This window comes from Hippocampus zosterae, chromosome 4, assembly GCF_025434085.1.
Source record: "Hippocampus zosterae strain Florida chromosome 4, ASM2543408v3, whole genome shotgun sequence".
In the NCBI taxonomy this organism is placed as follows: domain Eukaryota; kingdom Metazoa; phylum Chordata; class Actinopteri; order Syngnathiformes; family Syngnathidae; genus Hippocampus; species Hippocampus zosterae.
Window position 1 is genome coordinate 3892485 of NC_067454.1, and position 20002 is coordinate 3912486.

Here is a 20002-nt window from a genome sequence, read left to right on the forward strand (position 1 = left end):
CTCTGCCAGCTGACCCGCTGACATGCTTTTGTGCCGTTACTTGAACTTGTCTGTTGCTCCGTAGCCGCCGTCCGACATAACACGACCGCCGAGGCACAAGACGAGTCACTACAACTAAATACCGACTGGACTTAAATACAACGATCGACTTTTGCGGAAACGTTCACTTTGTCTTCCAGAGTGGCTGTAACGCACTGTGATGCTTACGCTGTTGAAGTATACATGCGCTCCAAAACAATTCTACATATTCATCATATCATATAAGTAGAGCACATAAAACAGAATACCTAACAACTTGCACATTAGGAATCATCCAATCCATGTTTGTGCTATTTTTTAGTGGTAAATATATATATATATATATATATATATATATATATATATGTATAGGCGGCCCGGTAGTCCAGTGGTTAGCACGTCGGCTTCACAGTGCAGAGGTACCGGGTTCGATTCCAGCTCCGGCCTCCCTGTGTGGAGTTTGCATGTTCTCCCCGGGCCTGCGTGGGTTTTCTCCGGGTGCTCCGGTTTCCTCCCACATTCCAAAAATCATGCGTGGCAGGCTGATTGAACACTCTAAACTGTCCCTAGGTGTGAGTGTGAGCGTGGATGGTTGTTCGTCTCTGTGTGCCCTGCGATTGGCTGGCAACCGATTCAGGGTGTCCCCCGCCTACTGCCCGGAGACAGCTGGGATAGGCTCCAGCACCCCCCGCAACCCTAGTGAGGATCAAGCGGTTCGGAAGATGAATGAATGAATGAATATATATGTATGTATATAGAATTACGAATCGAGTCAATGCGGGTTTTATATTTATACCTGGCACATTGCATGTTCTCCCCGGGCCTGCGTGGGTTTTCTCCGGGTGCTCCGGTTTCCTCCCACATTCCAAAAATCATGCGTGGCAGGCTGATTGAACACTCTAAATTGTCCCTAGGTGTGAGTGTGAGTGCGAATGGTTGTTCGTTTCTGTGTGCCCTGTGATTGGATGGCAACCGATTCAGGGTGTCCCCCGCCTACTGCCCGAAGACAGCTGGGATAGGCTCCAGCACCCCCCGCGACCCTAGTGAGGATCAAGCGGCTCGGAAGATGAATGAATGAATGAATGACATTGGGTAGAGGTTTTGACCCATCTTATTGGGTCAAGATTTGATCCAACAAGTGGTAAAAAAACTACTCATACTGATCTGTTAAATCTACCCCCCACCCCCACCCCAAATAAAACTGTTTTCCAGGGGATGTAGCTCTAGTTAAAAATGATAATATCATTTGCAAGATTTTAGAAAGAAAAAAACAACAACACGTTGCCATCTCAGGGTACACCACAGCAATTTGTTTGGCGACATTTTTACACCAAATGCCTTTCCGGACACGAACTTCTTACAATGTTACAATAAATTGACTTCAACCCTGCTCAAAACGAGTCTTAAACCTACCGTATTTTCACGACTATTCGACGCACCGTACGGTTGGGCTGGGCACAGTCTCATTAATGGGTTGCGGCGTCTCTTTAGCGTCCACTTACACGCCCACCCTTGCCTGTCCTCTCTCTCTCTCTCCCTCTCCATATATGTATATTTTCCAGCCCACCCTTCCCTGATTGGCCGACTTCTTTCCCGCATGCCTGGCCACAGTCACTTCCGCCTTTTCTCTATACAAACAGCATGTCGGCTGTCAGTCAGATTTTGGGACTCAGCGCATACAAAGGACGCTCCGCACCATAAGGCGTCCTGTCCATTTTGGAGAAAATTTAAGACTTTTAATGGCGCCTTATAGTCGTGAAAATACGGTAATCTTCTGGCACGAAATAATGAGCTCAACTTTGGGGAGAAGTAACCAAGTTTGCTCAAAATCCACAGCGACCAACCAGTGGGTTAGAAAAATAACCCATCATTTGTGTGTGTGTGTGTGTGTGTGTGTGTGTGTGTGTGTGTGTGTGTGTGTGTGTGTACGCACGCACATGACAGTGGATTAATTACCATCCTAGGTGGCGAGGTCGCCACCAGTCGCGAGGAAGACTCACTGCAATTCCAGTGTTGTCCTCCTGTGAACTTCAGCGAATCAATGAGTGTGATTTAATACACAGTTCGCTCCGTATGAAAACCAGCGGGTCTCTGTGTTCTTCTAATTTATACGCTATTGATCGTTTTGCGCAGATGCACACATAGAGAGAGAGAGGGGAACAAGGCCAGCCAGATTGTTTGTAATGTTTGGGGCAAAAATCTCCATCTCTAGGGTAATTATAAGGTGGATATACTGTTGGCTTGATACACTGCTCCAGTTAAGAGGGCTGGAAAGCATGAAGAGGGGCGAGGAGGAGGTGGGGGGTGGGGGGGTCGGAAGAAAGCGTATCGGAGAGGGACTTGTCTCTTGTGAGCCTTGGTCTAGCCTTTGGCATAGAAAGTGAGCCTGCATATTAGTCTGTCTATCACAACACAGCAGGAGAATGGAAGGAGAAGTAATACTCTTGGCTATCAGTGGGCTCTCTCACTCTTCCCTTTTCTTCTCTCAAATGCTCTCTTTTCTTCTCTCCTCGGGCTCCACGAGACAAGAGCACTTTGTGTTGCTAATAAAACTAACTTCTAAGCATTGATATATTTTTTTCCCCCCTCACTTTCCCATGACACGGAGTATATTGACTATTGAATTTTCAGCTCTTTTTTTTGTTTTGTTTTTAACCCACTCCTGATGCCAGCAGCAATTTGGTCTTTAGAGTGCTACAAACGCATGCGGAGCAAATATTTTAGCCGGTGTACTTTGCAATGAAATAAATAGTATCTTGCTCCGCATACGCTCGGTGGCAATGGAGCCGGCTCCCATAAATCTGAATGGCATTAACATTTAAAACCCCCAAACTCCTGCCCGTCTGTGAACGGCGCTGTCAGACAGACAGGCTGCCGTTTTATTTGTCGACATGGCAGACAGGGGGGGGGAAGACGTCAGCTACATAGACAGGCATAAATCTGCGAGGGTTGGTGCTGTTAAATGCCATTGCCGGTGGGTTAAGTGAATATCACCCTCTGCCTGCGAAAAATGCTCACCCCTTCTATTCCCCTGCAACCTTATTATATATTGTGTTTCATTTCACCTTATTTGGATGGAAAGTCATTTTACTTTCTTTTATAAGAAGGTCATAAAATAGAGTGGATTTTTTTTCCCCCCCCAACACTCGCCACATTTACATTTTGTATTGTATGAATGTGATCAAAGCGACACAGGACTGAATAAAACATTCACGGCCAAAGCCATTTCTTATGTGACATTTGGTCACCCTATCTATCATCATTTTTCTATAAGAAACAGGGGAAGAGGGCAGGGGGGTGGGGGGGCTGAAATGTTTAAATTTGGCCTCGCTTCATAAAATTTAAAACCCGTTTTCACATGAACACCCGCTGGCGAGTTGATGGAAATGCTTTTTTTTTTTTTTTTTTTTTTTGGTGCTTGTGCAGATAAGAGAAAAGTCAAATGGAAATGACTGGCGGGTCCGCTGTGGAAGCGTCGAGTGTGCAGACGGGGCTTGGAAATTGAAGCTTGTCAGTAAAATTACCAAAACGCAGCTCCGCTTGAACTGGCAGACATGTAAATGTGGCAGATGAGTCCATTATGGATTGTCCTGGGCAGCCTCTTTTCATCAAAGATCGCATCAGCGTATTACAAAAAAAAAAAAAAAAAAAAAAAAACAGTATGGCCTTGGCACTGACAAATTAATTCTTTCTTTTCATTTTTTTTGTCCTTGCAGATGTGAATCTTCAATCGAACTGTCCCCCCTCCCCAGAAAAAAAATACATGGTTCAATTTGACACTTAATTGTGGGCGGCCCGGTAGGCCAGTGGTTAGCACGTCGGCTTCACAGTGCAGAGGTACCGGGTTCGATTCCAGCTCCGGCCTCCCTGTGTGGAGTTTGCATGTTCTCCCCGGGCCTGCGTGGGTTTTCTCCGGGTGCTCCGGTTTCCTCCCACATTCCAAAAATATGCATGGCAGGCTGATTGAACACTCTAAATTGTCCCTAGGTGTGAGTGCGAGTGCGAATGGTTGTTCGTCTCTTTGTGCCCTGCGATTGGCTGGCAACCGATTCAGGGTGTCCCCCGCCTACTGCCCGAAGACAGCTGGGATAGGCTCCAGCACCCCCCGCGACCCTAGTGAGGATCAAGCGGCTCGGAAGATGAATGAATGAATGAATTTGACACTTAATTGTGATTTTTGTATCAAACACAACAGTCATTATTGTGACTAAGTGGTCTTCGGGGTGGGGGGGGGGTCAACTCAATAATACATCTGACAAGTTACAACCTCAATAATACGCCACATTCGAAACACGATTTTATCACAGAAAAACAGCGACGGTGTGGACAAACTAAGAACTGGCCGAGCTTCATTCAAAACAGATTCGGCGATCCGACAAACAAAATGAGGGCAGATCTCTGAGAATCGATATATAATTGAACGAATTGATAATTAACCATTTATACCCCCCAGAGCAGCCTTGCCGTTTCTACCCCAATCCTAGTGGCAGCGTTCCGTTGGCCCATTTCATGTTGTCTGAAGGACTCCCACAGGTGCTCATTAGTATTGTTTACTTGCAAACCCGATGGAGTCATGTTCTCTTCTAATCATAGATCTGAAAACACCTTCTATGCTTTGGCACAATTTCCCCACATACAGTGCCTGTGATCTCATGAAGAAATCTTCCACGTCCGCATTCGCACCGAGGCGAACGTGCAAGTCTCTCGGTGCCCAGATGCGGTTGACAAATAAACGGTGTTTGCTAGCAACTTGCTGCCCCGTTGATTTGACTCTAATTAAATAGTGTGACACACTTTCAACACTCGATTCAGTGTCATCGGCGCTTATAAAAGAGATTAGAATTTTGAAAAACAGCATCAAAGTTCTCATAGAGCACCGAGATATCTCACTGAGCTCATAGAACCAGTCCACAACTTGTCCCCCGATTCGCCAAAAAGAAAAATGTCAAATAAAGTCTTGAGCTAACAGGTTCCAGAGGATTCCACGCAATGCCTCCAAATAATTTCTCCACTACTGCATCTTCCATCCATCCATCCATTTTCCAAACCTCTTGATCCTCACTAGGGTCGCGGGGGGTACTGGAGCCTATCCCAGCCGTCTTCGGGCAGTAGGCGGGGACACCCTGAATCAGTTGCCAGCCAATCGCAGGGCACACAGAGACGAACAACCATTCACGCCCACACTCACACCTAGGGACAATTTAGTGCGTCCAATCAGCCTGCTGTGCATGTTTTTGGAATGTGGGCGGAAACCGAGCACCCGGAGAAAACCCACGCAGGCCCGGGGAGAACACGCAAACTCCACACAGGGAGGCCAGAGCTGGAATCGAACCCGGTACCTCTGCACTGTGAAGCCGACGTGCTAACCACTGGACTACCGGGCCCTACTGCATCTTTATATCTTAAAATCCATAAGACTGCTCTTAAGTCCAAAATCAGACGAACTTGTCCTCACCATCTCGCTCATACTAAGCTGTGAAACGCGATATCGATTATCGCACGATCGCTCGTCACACTTGTATGAAGGCAACATTGTGATCTTGGCTCGCCAGCATCCATGTGACTCCCACACACACGGTAATAGACGTTCTACTGTTATATATATATTGCCGTCCCCAAAACACCATCGCTCTTTGTCTGACAGTGTGTTTTCTAATGTGTGAAGTCGGCTAATTTGACATTCCTCACCAGCACCGATGAACATCCAGGGTATGGACATAGAGCGGGTGACCTCCTACAAGTACCTTGGTGTTCTTCTGAATGACAAACTGGACTGGTCTACAAACACGGACACTCTGATTAGGAAAGGACAGAGAAAGGACGACTCTTCCTACTCAGGAAACTGAGGTCTTTTGGGGTTCAGGGGTCACTCCTTAAGACGTTCTATAACTCGGCGGTGGCCTCGGCCATCCATTATGGCATTGCCTGCTGGTCAGGCAGCATCTCAGCCCGGGACAGAAAGAGACTGGAGCGACTGGTCAGGAAGGCCAGTTCTGTCCTGGGTTGCTCCCTTGACACTCTGGAGGAGGTGGGCAACAGACGGATGCTAACTAAGCTAAAAGCTATGATGGCCAGTCCCTCCCACCCCCTCCAGCCCGCCCTGACAGCACTTGGTAGCTCCTTCAGCCAGAGACTGTTACACCCGCGCTGCAAGAAGGAGAGATACCGACGCTCGTTCCTACCGACTGCTGTCAGGCTGATGAATAAAAAATAACAATCATAATAATAATAATAATATTTTTTTTTAATCCGTTTGTGTTCATATTGCATTTAATTGAAAGATGTTTGTTGTTGTTTTTTTTCCCTCTTTCTCCTTTCTTCTTTCTACATACATTCTTGCTGCTGTGGGCTGTAAATTTCCCCATTGTGGGACGAATAAAGGATATCTTATCTTATCTTATGTTATCTTATATTGCAGTCGCCAAAACACCATCGCTCTTTGTCTGACAGTGTGTTATCTAATGTGTGAATTTGACATTCTAGCATTTTGAGTCTAAACGTATAAAGTCTGATGGCAATACATGACTGAAAGTTCATTTAGCTATCGGTGTCTTCATTGACCATGAAGGCAAAAGAGATGGCCGTTGCTGCTGAGCTCAAATGTGTTTAAGCAACTAAAATAATTGGATACGGCACAAGATTAGATGCGATAAAAATCAATAGCCTGCTTAATAAGCCGTGTCATAAAGTTTTACAACCTTGAGGAGGCCGATCACATTTAAACACCCCTTGTCACGACTCAAACAGAACCATACAGGGGGCAAGAGTATTGGCCATTTTTCCTATTCAAGAAAAACAAAATTGTTGTGATGCATGAAAAGAATTCAAAATATTTTTGATAAAGACCCCAGCGCAGACTACAGACAGAACGCGCACACCAAAAACAACAAATATTCAAGCCATTTTTGTCCTCAAGCCAGCGCTCCCTTTCACGGCTGATTTGCATGATCTCGATCTCTATTGGCAGCTATGCGGAGCGGTAATGTGGTCTGAGACCAAAGTGCCCCAGGTTTGATTTCCCTGACTGGCATAGTGATATGAGCTGCGGGAGGGAATGTCCCTTCTCCTCCTGGATATCCACAATGTCACCGCTGAGTTGCCCTTGAGCAAGGCTTAACTTTTTTTGGGGGGGGGGCACTGAAAAGCTTCTCAGTGAGTCACCAATAATGTGTGGCTTCTCACTACCGATATGGGTTAAATGCAAAGATGCTAGCATTGTGACGTTTATGGGGGGGGGCACCCCAATTTTGGTGCTGCACCCCTGCTAATGGGAATGTAGTGATTGGTTAAACTAGGCTGCGATTAGCTGCCAACCTGCAATCCAGGGCGCACACTGATATTCGACCAATACAGGATCCAGGATAGCGTCTCGTGTGTCACTTTACAAAAATTCAGATCTTAGGAAATGGCAAAGGTAAAAAGATCAAACCGGTTTTGCTCAAACGGTGAAACGTTCAAGTGTTCTTCTGCGGTGGTCTTGTCATGCCAATTGTTACATCACAATCAGTGTTTTTACTTTTTGCATAAAATGTGGTTTGTACTCATTTGAATCGTTATTGAGTGATGCTGCCGTTCACTGGAAAGGAGAAGTCATTTTGCGTCTTAGAGTTTAGAGTAAGAAAGAGTCGTGGACACATGCTTAGCGCAGCTTTCGGATAGTATTTACATCGAGTTTAGAGTAAGAAAGAGTCGTGGACACATGTTTAGCGCAGCTTTCAGATATAATTTTCAAATCCTATGGCAAGAAATGGAAACAGGGTGCTTGCATTTGTCACATAGAATGGTGGTGGTGGTACCCAAAAAGCAGGCAGGAGAGAGGACCAGGGTGTATTTGAAGAAGTGTATTGATAAAACACAGAGAAAACAAAATCCCAAAACAATCATAGTCCAAAGTAGCAAACAAAAACAGCAAGTGAAGCCAAAACAGAACCGTGACCAAAACACGACCGAAACAAAACTGACAGCAACAAAGGAACAGCAAACAAACGAACATGACAGTAGCAAACAGCAACAATGACAATGAATGGTCAGGCTGGGAGTCCTTTTAAAGACCTGATTACCTAATGACAACAGGTGTGCAGCTGCAGGGGGAGCCCTACAGTGCCACCTGTTGGTCCCAAACCGAATCATGAAAATTGAAATGTTTACATATTTTTTGTGTAGCGCTGATGTCCTTTCCAGCAATTAAGTTACCCATCCAATATAAAAGATGTTTGTTGTTTTTTTCTCTTTCTTCTTTCTTCTTTCTACATACATTCTTGCTGCTGGAGGCTGTAAATTTCCCCAGTGTGGGACGAATAAAGGATATCTTATCTTATGTTATCTTAGATATACAGTATTTTGATTTGTTCCAAATGTTGCACATGGCACAGCAGAGGCCCGTTTGGCGTTTTGGTTTCGTGTTGTATAAAGTCGCATTCTGTATTCTCTAATTGTCTTCTTTTTCAGCGGAGAATGTCATTTCCGACTGCAAGTGAATGCAGCACGAAGGGAGCGCGGGACTCGCGAGCCCTCCTCCTCCACGCTCTCCCTCCCTCCCTCCCTCCCGCGCAACTGCGCGCGTGTGCCCGCCGGTGAGGGCGCGCGCACGGGAGGTGGCTGGGGGTTGTGCTCGCTTCTGCTCTCTGACCCCAGTGGCAACTCGGATTCACTACACTCTACACCGTCGGTGGGAGGCTGCTCTCTCTGCGCGACTCCCTCTCCCCTCCCGCTTGTCTGTCAGCGTCTCCCGTCCGCCTCCCCCTCGCTCTCTTGTCTGGTTTCTTTTGCACAGAAGCCAGCCGAGGTCCCACCGGGTCGAAGGTTCTGCCCTACCTGCACCAGACCTCTGCCAGCCCGGACCGCCGCCGTGCTCTACAGCGCCTGCGCTCCTCTGCTGCCGCATGGACCCTTGTCTCTCCGCTGCGTAGAGGGCGACCCCGACCCGACGCTCTTCCTCCGGCTTGGCACAAAAAAAACCCCCCGCACGAATACGGTACAGGAACCTTTCCGCTCGCTTTTGAACGCAAAGAAAGAAGGAGGAAGGGCAGAAAGGGGAGCGGAACGACATGATTTGCTGTTAGCGTTCCCAAGCCGTCGTTTTGAGGCGGCTTGTCATTTCCGCGGAGGAACAAGAGGTTAGCGTGGGGCTGCCTTGACACTGACCACCTTTGGGGGCTCTTTACCGGGGTGATTTCCAACCGGAAAGTTGGAGCCTATGCGGTTTGCCGTGCACACTACACGGACACTAAACGCGTGCGCACCGGCGTCACAGGCAAGCGGTCTGACGGAGGAGCTGCGAGGCAAGACAAAAAATCTGATTTTGGGAAAAAAAAGGGATTGTCGGAGGAGGTTTAGCACGCTAGGCTAGAGGGCTAGTCGCTACTACCGTAGCCATCGAAATGAATGTGGAGAGAGTTTGAGCAGCGAGGCGCGCACACGGGCACGTGCATCGATACACACGATCAAGCACAATTGCTTGGCTCGCCTTTTGCGAAAAAAAAAATACAATAAAAATAAAGAAGTGGCATAGTTCTTTCTATGTGATAAAGAATGAAAAATAAGACGCGTGTATGTAATTATCTTGTAATTAATTGAAACGTTTCGAAGTCCAGCAAGGCTTGATGAAGTCTGCGTTTGTTCTTGCCATAATGTCATTTAAGACGTCTGATTTAAAATAGCTAAAATGCCATTTTCAAAGGCTATTCTCGCAAATTTACGATCTACTCATGCGTCGATATGCCTGATGTTTTTTTTTATTGCAATTCCATTTTTATTTCAACGATAATTTGGACATTTTATTGTTTTTTTCAAATGAAATGGCCGGTGAGAAAAATAAAACAAAAAAATGTGTGCCTTTTGCTGTATTTACCCGAACTGAGTTGGCCTATATGCATAAGTCACAGTAACTTAAATTCATAACACAGATCCATGTCTAACCATGAATTAATGTTTATTGTGGACTTGCGTACATTAATGTTTATTGTGGACTTGCGACCAGTTTTGTTGTTGTTGGAAATTAGCATGCAGTTTGCCTTAGCAGATTCACTAACTGCACGCAACCGTGAAATCAACCCTGGAGCTGTTGATTTCCCTCCAAAAAGATGACAGACTGTAAATTGAGGGCAATTCTCTTTTTATACTTTCCCAACCCCTCTAATACTGATGTATATGCATCAGGGGGCTGTGGTATAAAACACGTGTCAAAGCCCGAATCGGGCACTTTACGACCAGTCAGGGAGGTCAGACAGGAGGGGAGGCTCAGGGTCCAAGCAGACGCAACTGTCTCAGTGAAGTGAGTGCCGAAGATGCACGGACACGCTTCTTTTAGCTGCTTTTTCTTCATGCACGTTAATAATTGATTTTGGCTTCCCTAAAAGCAGTTACAGTTATGCAAGGAGATTTGAGAGGTCCCCACATGGGATTCAATGCAACGGGATGATTTTAGAAACAAGGAAAAACAAAAGTTTTATTTTTGTGTATCTCGTGCAAAATCAGCGGCTCCGTGTGGTTGTATCTTGATTTCGTTTTTTATTTTTATTTTTTTTCTTCATGAAAAGGTTCGCTCGACCGGGTGCAGTTGCTTCACGTTTCTTTCAGGTCGACAGGCGGAATCATGAATATGAGACATCCTTACATCGCCATCCTTTACTTTAAAAGCAGCCCAGTTAATGCCTGTTTGATTTTTTAAAAAAAGTGTTTTTATTGTTTTTGTTTAGTTTGAAAGTGTGTTAGTTACATCTGTGAGTGAAAAAATAATGTGCTCGTGCTAACATGCTATTTATATTATTGTTTTCCCGGCCCGTGACATGTCGCTAAAGTCTCTTCTTCCTTTCGCGCAGCCGGCAGAGTGCTGGGTGGGTGAGTCGGGCGTTTGCTGCTGTCGTCGTCGTCGTCGCTGCTGCTGCTGCGGGTGACTTCCTGGGCTTTTTGTGAGCCGCTCCAAAGGATGTCCGCTGCACGCATCGCTGCTGAATCCCGGTGAACGAACGGCGTCTCATGTCCACACGTCGGAAGGATGGCTCATGGCAAAGTGACCATCACGGTGGATGAGTACAGCTCCAACCCGACACAGGCCTTCACGCATTACAACATCAATCAGAGCCGCTTCCAACCGCCACACGTCCACATGTAAGTGCAAGCGTGACGCGCGCAAGCGTTCCTGCGCTCTGACATATCTGTCAGGAGCTTGAAGACAAACGAGTCGTGTTTACGTTAGCCCACGTTTGGGAAAACAAATGCCAAGACTGAAAGGCAGGCGAGCTTTGATAGAAATAAAAAGGAAATTTTGAAAATGTCTATTTTATAGAATAACTGCGGTTTGCTGCCATCATTTTAGCAACTGCTTCCAGTTTTAAAAGTTTGTCTAAATTAAAATGCGAAGAGAAGCAGGAGGCCACAGTTGAGCGAAATATTGGAGTGGTTAAATCTTGATTCAGTTTTTTAAATTTTTTAATTTTTTTTCCTGTTTTCACCCAAAATATTTTTATTTTGATCAAATGAAGTTGCAATTGATGTTCAATAGTATATTGCTTGCAGATTATTTTATTCATTCATTCATTCATTCATCTTCCGAGCCGCTTGATCCTCACTAGGGTCGCGGGGGGTGCTGGATCCTATCCCAGCTGTCTCCGGGCAGTAGGCGGGGGACACCCTGAATCGGTTGCCAGCCAATCGCAGGGCACACAGAGACGAACAACCATCCACGCTCACATTCACACCTAGGGACAATTTAGGGTGTTCAATCAGCCTGCCACGCATGTTTTTTTTTGGAATGTGGGAGGAAACCGGAACACCCGGAGAAAACCCACGCAGGCCCGGGGAGAACATGCAAACTCCACACAGGGAGGCCGTAGCTGGAATCGAACCCGGTACCTCCGCACTGTGAAGCCGACGTGATAACCACTGGACTACCGGGCCGCCTTATTTTATTTATTTATTTTATTTATTTTTTTATTTTATTTTATTTTTACAAAGGTGTTTGACATTGAGTTGAAATTAAAACGAATGCATCGCAAAGCACGTAAGACATTCGAGGGTGGCGTCGCAGCACGATCACCCTGTTCAGATTTTAGCATTAAAAAGCTTCTGCTTCGCGTTGGCAGTGTTCACAAACTGCTCCCACCGTATTGTTTGTGGAATTCTCTGTGAGCTGCGAGAAAGGCCGGGCGGCGCAGCGAGCGTTGGTCCCGCCGATGTGGGGAAAAAGGAGACAAGGTCACCTCGCAGTTTATGTTATGTCAGTTCATTTTAATGGCTGGCACAGGCGGCCATAAATCAGGCCAAATACCTCAATTTGAATTAAGGATAACCGTGCCGGACAGCGCGGGACACGTTCTGGTGGGATGTCTTGAGTTGGCTCACACAATTTATCTCCCAGGAGATTTCACTTTCAGACCTGCGTGATTGAAACGGACAGGTTGTGTCGCAGTTTTCTTGATGGTGTCGTGGCATGTTTCATCTCAGCCTTTTAAATGGCGGCGTTGCACCAATCCAGCGCGCGTTTGACTCGATGCATCGAAAAGGCGCAGAGGAAAGACCCGAATGAAAGCAAAAAGTGTGGAGAACGTTTTCCTTTTGCGGGATGGGAGGAAACGCAATTGATTCGTCGTGTCCGGCCGTCCGTCTTTAATTACGTCGGCGCGGCTCAATGTTTTTGGAAATGTGTCTGAAACGCGAGTGGCGTTTCGATTACGTTACATGTTTATTGCCGTTTCTCTGCTTTATTTTGTGAAGGCGAAACGTACCGTCGGGAAAGGGGATGTGATGAGGCGAGGGGGGGCCTCTCTCTGTAGATATGTGTTTGGATAAATGCATTAGGCTGTTTCCTGGCTTCCACAGAGCCAGCAGTGTTTTACGCAGTCATTCTTAAACTCGGACTGGGAATCACGTGCGCACACACACACACACACATGCAAAGTTAGAGCCCAGCACCCCCCCTAGCATAATTAAATGCTTATAGAATACACACTCTGTTCTGTAAACGTAAAGACTAACACACGAGGCGTCTCTCTCGGCGCATCTAAAGTATTTGTGGATAAAGTTGTGACTAAAGGAGGGAGAACAAAAACTCAAGCCAGTCGGTTGCTTCTCTTTTGAAATCCAATCTCCTCTTATGCCCCCCCCCCCACCCCCTGCCCCTCTCCCTTACCTAGAGGGATTATTTAGATTTTGTGATGGAGTACAGCAGTGCCTTTTGTCCAATGCAGAAGGTATCGCTCTATGAGCTACATACGAGAACTTGAACGTCGCGGCGGCAATAACGCTTTGTAATGTGACCCCGAAGTCCATGGTCATGCCTGGCATCGTGGGACGTCTGCTTGTGTCTGGAAGTGAGCGACAGACTGAGTCCAGGACTGGTTTATTTTTCTGTGCGGACCCGCTGTGTGCGTGTGTGTGTGTGTGTGTGTGTGTGTGTGTGTGTGTGTGATGAACTAAAAAGTGGTCCCCACAAAACACATAAACCGGTGTGTGTGTGTGTGTGTGTGCGCTTGTGTGTGTGTGTGTATGTGCGTGCGTGTGTGTATTTTTTCGTCTTGCTTCAGCCCCCTCACCATCGTCTCGTGAAATGAAATGCTCAACAACTTGGAACATATGCTTCGAGTTGGGACACTAATGGCTTCCAATCCAATTTGAGTAGAATGTGGGCCAGACTGCAAGCTCAAAATATAAACAGACACAAAAAAAAAGGGCGGGGGGGGGGGGGTAAAGGACTTGATGTGTCACAATAAAATAGCAAAGAAAGACATCAAGTATTATTGTCACCCCCCGTCCACATCTTTAGAATTAATATTGAATACAGTTAAGTCGTGTCAATTGTTGACTAGGTTAGCATGGTAGCCGTGAATCAACACGACGACGGCTAATTGACAAAGCTTGACGACAACTTATGGTTGTTGCGACATCTGGTGAGACCCAGTACACAGCCCGTCATTACAATCCTTTCATTCAAGAAGATATTGTCTAAATTCTTACCATGGTGACCGCGGCTAATGCTAGGAGTTTGAACGGGGCTAGCGGCTTCTGCGCCAGAAGCAAAAGTGTCAAGTCAATCAAAGCCGTCAATCTCCGCTTAACTTTTGGACTTTCCCATAATATTTTAGAACGTGTAATCAGCGTGAGGTTCGACTTAGTTGTTCAATTTCCCACGCGACGGTTGGAGACCCAACTATTTATTTGCTAGCATTGAAACTGCCACATTTCCTTAATGCGTCTCCTACAACTGCCCTTGTAAAACCAGAATTTCGCGCACGGCTTTTATCTTCGATCGTGCGGCTGGATCTAATTTTGTGACCACTTTACATGAAGGTCTCCCAGGTACCACAATGGCCGGCCGGGCATGTTCTTGACCCAGTTAAACGGTTCATTTTCGGATTTGCCTTGAGAGAACGACGTACTCTGTGATTGTTCCACCAGTGGACGATCTCACTCTCGCCTCGCTCGCTTTGTGATTATCGACAGACCTCGGTACGGAAAAAGACAAAAGAAAAAATCTAAAGGCAAAAAGTGGCAACGCGGTCTCGCCGCAAGTGATTAGGAAGACAATTATTTGTGCTCTTCGAGACGAAGTAACGGACGCGGCAGAAATCTTGGAGGCAGCGATGCATCCCGCTGATTGATTCAATCATTCGATCTGTGCCTCACTCGTATCGGAACAATCCCAACGCGAGTTTATCAGCCCTGGTCAGCTTGTTAAAATATCGGCACGTCAACCGACATCCGCATTCTATACCACCATGCAGGGCCAGAATCCTTCCTAACTCTTGTAATCATCCAGGCAATGCGCCGGTAGGACAGATTTGATCCACTTTAACATATCTTTGTATCTAAAGCTGAAACGCGACTTTGTCGTTTATTTATTTATCCTCTTCCCCCCCACCGCCCAATCTATGAACGTATAAGAGCGCACCTACAGGTATACGCAGTGGCGTCTTCACATTCCACACGTTTACAATGAATCATGTTAACTTGAGTCCGTGCACATTTACAATGAACCTAAAAGGGCTGAAAAGAGACGAGTTTTCGCTTGAGCGGTTGCCCGAATCATTTTTCGAATGGAAATATTCCCCTCGTGTGCATGACCGCCTCTGATAAGAAATGTACACTGTATTAAAAAGTGTCATTGTTAATACCGCAGCACTCCGGTACCTCCCTTGCCTGTAAATAGCTTTGAACCAATTTAATTTGGTCTTTTTCATTCCGAGCGTAAGGCGCTTGCGATAATCTGTTGGAACGATAGCTCTTGAGCAAACTCTTGCTTGTGAAAAAAGTTATTTTCCACTCTTGGGGGTTATCTTTACATCTCATCTTTCTTTTGCCCGCGGGTGAAGAGAAATGGAAATGATGTCATCTCATATATTTCGTGCTATGCTTTTGATGCTCCACCCCCCACCCCTTTCGCCTCCCCAGTGAGAGCCAAATGGTTGCATCACTTAGTGCACCTTATTTCAGAAAGGAAAAAAAATGCAGTATCATCTTTATATTTCTGTGCAGACATCATCATGGGACTTTTTTAGGATTTTGTCATGCTAGCGTTTCTTGACGCAAAATAGCAACGTAAAAACCATCCATCCATCCATTTTCCAAACCGCTTAATCCTCACTAGGGTCGCGGGGGGTGCTGGAGCCTATCCCAGCCGACTTCGGGCAGTAGGCAGGGGACACCCTGAATCAGTTGCCAGCCAATCGCAGGGCACACAAAGACGAACAAACATCCACGCTCACACTTACACCTAGGGACAATTTAGAGCGTCCAATCAGCCTCCCACGCATGTTTTTTGGAATGTGGGAGGAAACCGGAGCACCCGGAGAAAACCCACGCAGGCCCGGGGAGAACATGCAAACTCCACACAGGGAGGCCGGGGAGGTAAAAACCAACTTGTGCTATACAGTAAAATGAGAATTACTGACACCGCTCAGTAAGTTTGTCCCAAAAAATTGATCAACTCTTGCTGAGAAGGCGCTATTAATTAATAAGATGGATTACTTTCTGCTCGGCCGCTGTTTGGCGCGAATACGTTTGAAAACGCAACTCCTCCATTTTCAACTACTTCCTTCAGATGATGAGATGGTAGTCCCACGTCCGATGTGACTTTGTGCTCAACCAGCTCAGCCAACGACGATCAAAGTGTTCAGATGTTCTTCACGCTCGTGGTCATCAAGGCTTTCTTGACTTTGCGTGAGCACGGAAGTGAGGACGTGAGCCCTTGCTGCAAAAGATAAGCTCGATAAGCTTTGATAAGCTCGCGGGCTCAGGGACCGATTCGATTGGACAAACTCGCCAACAATTGTGCCAAAAGTTTACAAAAAACTTGTATCGGTCTGTCGTGGTGAAGAAGGAGCTGAGCCAAAGGGCGAAGCTCTCAATTTACCGGTCGATCTACGTCCCAACCCTCACCTATGGTCACGAGCTATGGGTCGTGACCGAAAGAACGAGATCCCGGATACAAGCGGCTGAAATGAGTTTTCTCCGCAGGGTGTCCGGGCTCTCCCTTAGAGATAAGGTGAGAAGCTCAGTCATCCGGGAGGGGCTCAGAGTCGAGCCGCTTCTCCTCCACATCGAGAGGAGCCAGATGAGGTGGCTTGGGCATCTGATTCGGATGCCTCCTGAGCGCCTCCCCGGTGAGGTGTTCCGGTCATGTCCCACCGGGAGGAGACCCCGAGGAAGACCCAGGACACGCTGGAGAGACTTTGTCACCCAGCTTGCCTGGGAACGACTTGGGATCCCCCGGGGAGAGCTGGAAGAAGTAGCTAGGGAGAGGGAAGTCTGGGCTTCCCTGCTAAAGCTGTTGCCCCCGCGACCCGGCCCCGGATAAGCGGTAGATGAAGGATGGATGGATGGATGGATTACATATGACAATTTGAAATTTAGGTTCAGACTTGAGCAAGCAAGTAAGTGGAGAGGCTTTCATTAAGTGCCCCACTCATCCCCCCCCACACACTTTACACCTGACCTGTTTTTGGTAGCGCAATGAAATGGTTGTAGAATTGGAGATGATGATGTTGGTGATGGTGGTGGTGGGTGTGGATAAGTGACAGTTGACATTGTACTACATTCTAATGACATCCTCCTGGCAAATGACACTGGAGACCACGTGTGTCTAGTTTTATTGGACTTTACTGCAGCATTTGATACAGTGGATCACAGTATTCTGCTGACTCGTTTGCAGCACTTGGTGGGCATTGGCGGCAGTGCTCTTGAGTGGTTTAGGTCCTATGTAGCTGACAGAACCTTTTGTGTTAGCCTTGGCTGCTTTGAGTCACGCACTGCTCCCCTGTCATGTGGTGTTCCACAGGGCTCAATTCTGGGGCCTCTGCTGTTCTCGCTGTATCTGCTCCCATTGGATTCCATCTTAAGGAAACATGGTATTCCCTTCCACAGCTATGCGGATGACTGCCAGATCTATGTCCCACTGAGCAAGAAAGACGCCTTCTCATTAAGGCCACTCCTATCCTGTCTGGAAGAAATCAAAACCTGGATGACACAAAATTTCTTGAAATTCAACGAAAAGAAGACAGAGGTGATATTGTTTGGTCCCAGTGGCCCTTGTACATTCCATCCTGTAGACTTGGGCCCCCTATCTCCTTATCTGAAATCAACGGTCTCAAACTTGGGACTTAAACTGGACAGTGATTTCAAACTTGATCGGCAAATTGGTGACGTTGTTAAATTCAGCTTCTTTCACCTTAGACAGCTGGCCAAAGGGCCAAGGCAGCAACTTCTCCACATGGCATTTGCCCATCGTGGCTTTTACGCGTTTGGACACATGTTGATAATCTGTTCTTGTTTATTAGTAAGACATTTTTAGCGTTATGTCATGCACGGAAAGCACCATGCAACACGCAGTGTGACGAGTATTTGAAACCTGCCCCGTATTTTACCTTCATGAAAGAAACATACTTGAGTCAAAGCTTTCAATCAAACACGTCAGTTGACAAAGCGTTGTGACAACAACAATATGCCGCGGCGTTCTTAGATGTGTTTTAATCCTTAACAGTTTGCATGATTTTTATGTGCAGGTTAATTTCGGAGGAACGGTGCACAAGTAGGTTCTATTGTTATTTCCACCAATGAAAAATTAAACGTGACGTGAGAAATAGAGCTTTTTTTTCACAAAATTGCTTAATTCTTCAATGTTTGGACAACAAATCAATTCCAAGCCTGTGACTCGTCCTCATAGTACGCCGACGTAGAGTACTAACAATTATTACAGTGAAGCACACCCGTGTAAAATAAGACAAAACAAATATTGGTCTTATCTCGGGATGGGTACCGAGACGTGGTCCTAGGTACCAAACTGAACCTGAGGTTAAATCGTTAAAGACCGGCATATCAATAAACTCCACCCTGAACGGTTCACTTCGTTCATTAGTTTTGATTTATCCCGGCTGGACAAACATTATTTTGCACCTTTTACCTCTCCAATCTCGTTTCGGATGAGCAGTCAAATTAAGATCATCGTCCAAGAACCATTGGAGGCATCTCGTCCGCCGTACCACGTAACCCGATAGTGTTACTTCCACCCGTGGACGGGCTTCGCTCTGTCGCTACATTCACGTTGCATCCGAGTTTTTACAACATTGAGTTTCATTTTACAGGCACGGCGAATCAATTTACACTCAATGCAGTTGTTAATGTCAAAGTTTTTGGTTGTTCTTGGTGTGATTGGTCATGCCTGGAGAGGGACGGAGGAATGACGAGACACCGTGTCTTTCCTTTTTCTTGCTAATGCAGCCACAAGACTTTCCAGTGGGTGACAAAAACAAGTAGCTCACCCGCTAATTACTATAATTATAATTTTATTTACAGTATTTTTTATTTTTTTTTTTTGCATTTAGCACACCGCCGTTGAGCGCGTCGTCGGTGCTCCGAGTGATTGACAATCACGGCGGAGAACGCAAATCGCTCAAAGTGCGGTTACATTTCTCAAAGTTTGATAGTGACCTTATCTCGGCCGCATGTACAATCAAATATTTCAATGTATGTGACAACGCTTGCCGCACACAAGTAGCCGGAAGACACTCGCATTACAGAACTGCCGTGCTGGTTGCTCTATATTACTGATTTCTTTTGCACTTAAGAATAGTTTATGTCATGTTTAACGTTATGATTAGTTGGAAGCGGTTCTTTTTGGGGGAAATCATTGTCTTTATTTAGTTGCAAGTGAGGTTAATTTTTTCAAACAAAATAAAGCAATGTCAATTCTTTGTATTTATTCATTCATTCATTCATCTTCCTAACCGCTTGATCCTCACTAGGGTCGCGGGGGGTGCTGGAGCCTATCCCAGCTGTCTCCGGGCAGTAGGCGGGGGACACCCCGAATCAGTTGCCAGCCAATCGCAGGGCACACAGAGACAAACAACCATCCACGCCCACACTCACACCTAGGGACAATTTAGAGCGTCCAATCAGCCTGCCACGCATGGTTTTTGGAATGTGGGAGGAAACCAGAGCACCCGGAGAAAACCCACGCAGGCCCGGGGAGAACATGCAAACTCCACACAGGGAGGCCGAAGCTGGAATCGAACCCGGTACCTCTGCACTGTGAAGCCGACGTGCTAACCACTGGACTACCGGGCCGCCCTTCTTTGTATTTATTTATTTTAATTTTTATCCTAAACAAAAAATATACCCATAAAAATATTGTTCAAGTACCGCATCGATATGCTCCGCCTACCTTGTCGTCACATGCTGGCATTTAATTAGTCAAGTCAAGTCAAGAGTATTTCTCGAGCACTTTCAAACAGCCATCGCTGCATACAAAGTGCTGTACATGGAGCGATTTAACATACACAATAAACAGTAAGACGAATCGGTAATAAAGGCGGTAGAAAGCACCAAGCAGTAAAATCAAGAACAAATCTAAGTCATGCTGAGTCGAACGCCAAAGAATACAAGTGAGTCCAATAAAACCGGAAACACGTGGTCTCCAGAGCTTTATTATTATTATTATAATTAGCTTGGATGGGAGGTCCTACTTTGTCATAATGTCACTGTTATGCCTCAC

The 20002-nt window shown here is 46.2% G+C and overlaps 1 protein-coding gene and 1 long non-coding RNA gene across 3 annotated transcripts in view; one reads left to right on the forward strand and one right to left on the reverse strand.

The window, feature by feature from the left end:
* The window catches only part of LOC127598985 (uncharacterized), a 138268-nt gene that overhangs the window by 104847 nt on the left and 13419 nt on the right, over positions 1-20002 (reverse strand). The window lies entirely within an intron of this gene.
* mpped2a (metallophosphoesterase domain containing 2a) overlaps positions 8515-20002 on the forward strand; it is a 48246-nt gene continuing 36758 nt past the window's right edge. Inside the window, exons 1-2 of one of the 2 annotated variants that reach the window (XM_052062560.1) lie at positions 8515-9134; positions 10839-11127. In XM_052062560.1, the coding sequence (XP_051918520.1) occupies positions 11015-11127 (113 nt within the window). In that variant the 5' untranslated portion in view covers positions 8515-9134; positions 10839-11014. The remainder of the gene's footprint in view (positions 9135-10838; positions 11128-20002) is intronic. The other variant, XM_052062561.1, reaches the window with a different exon arrangement.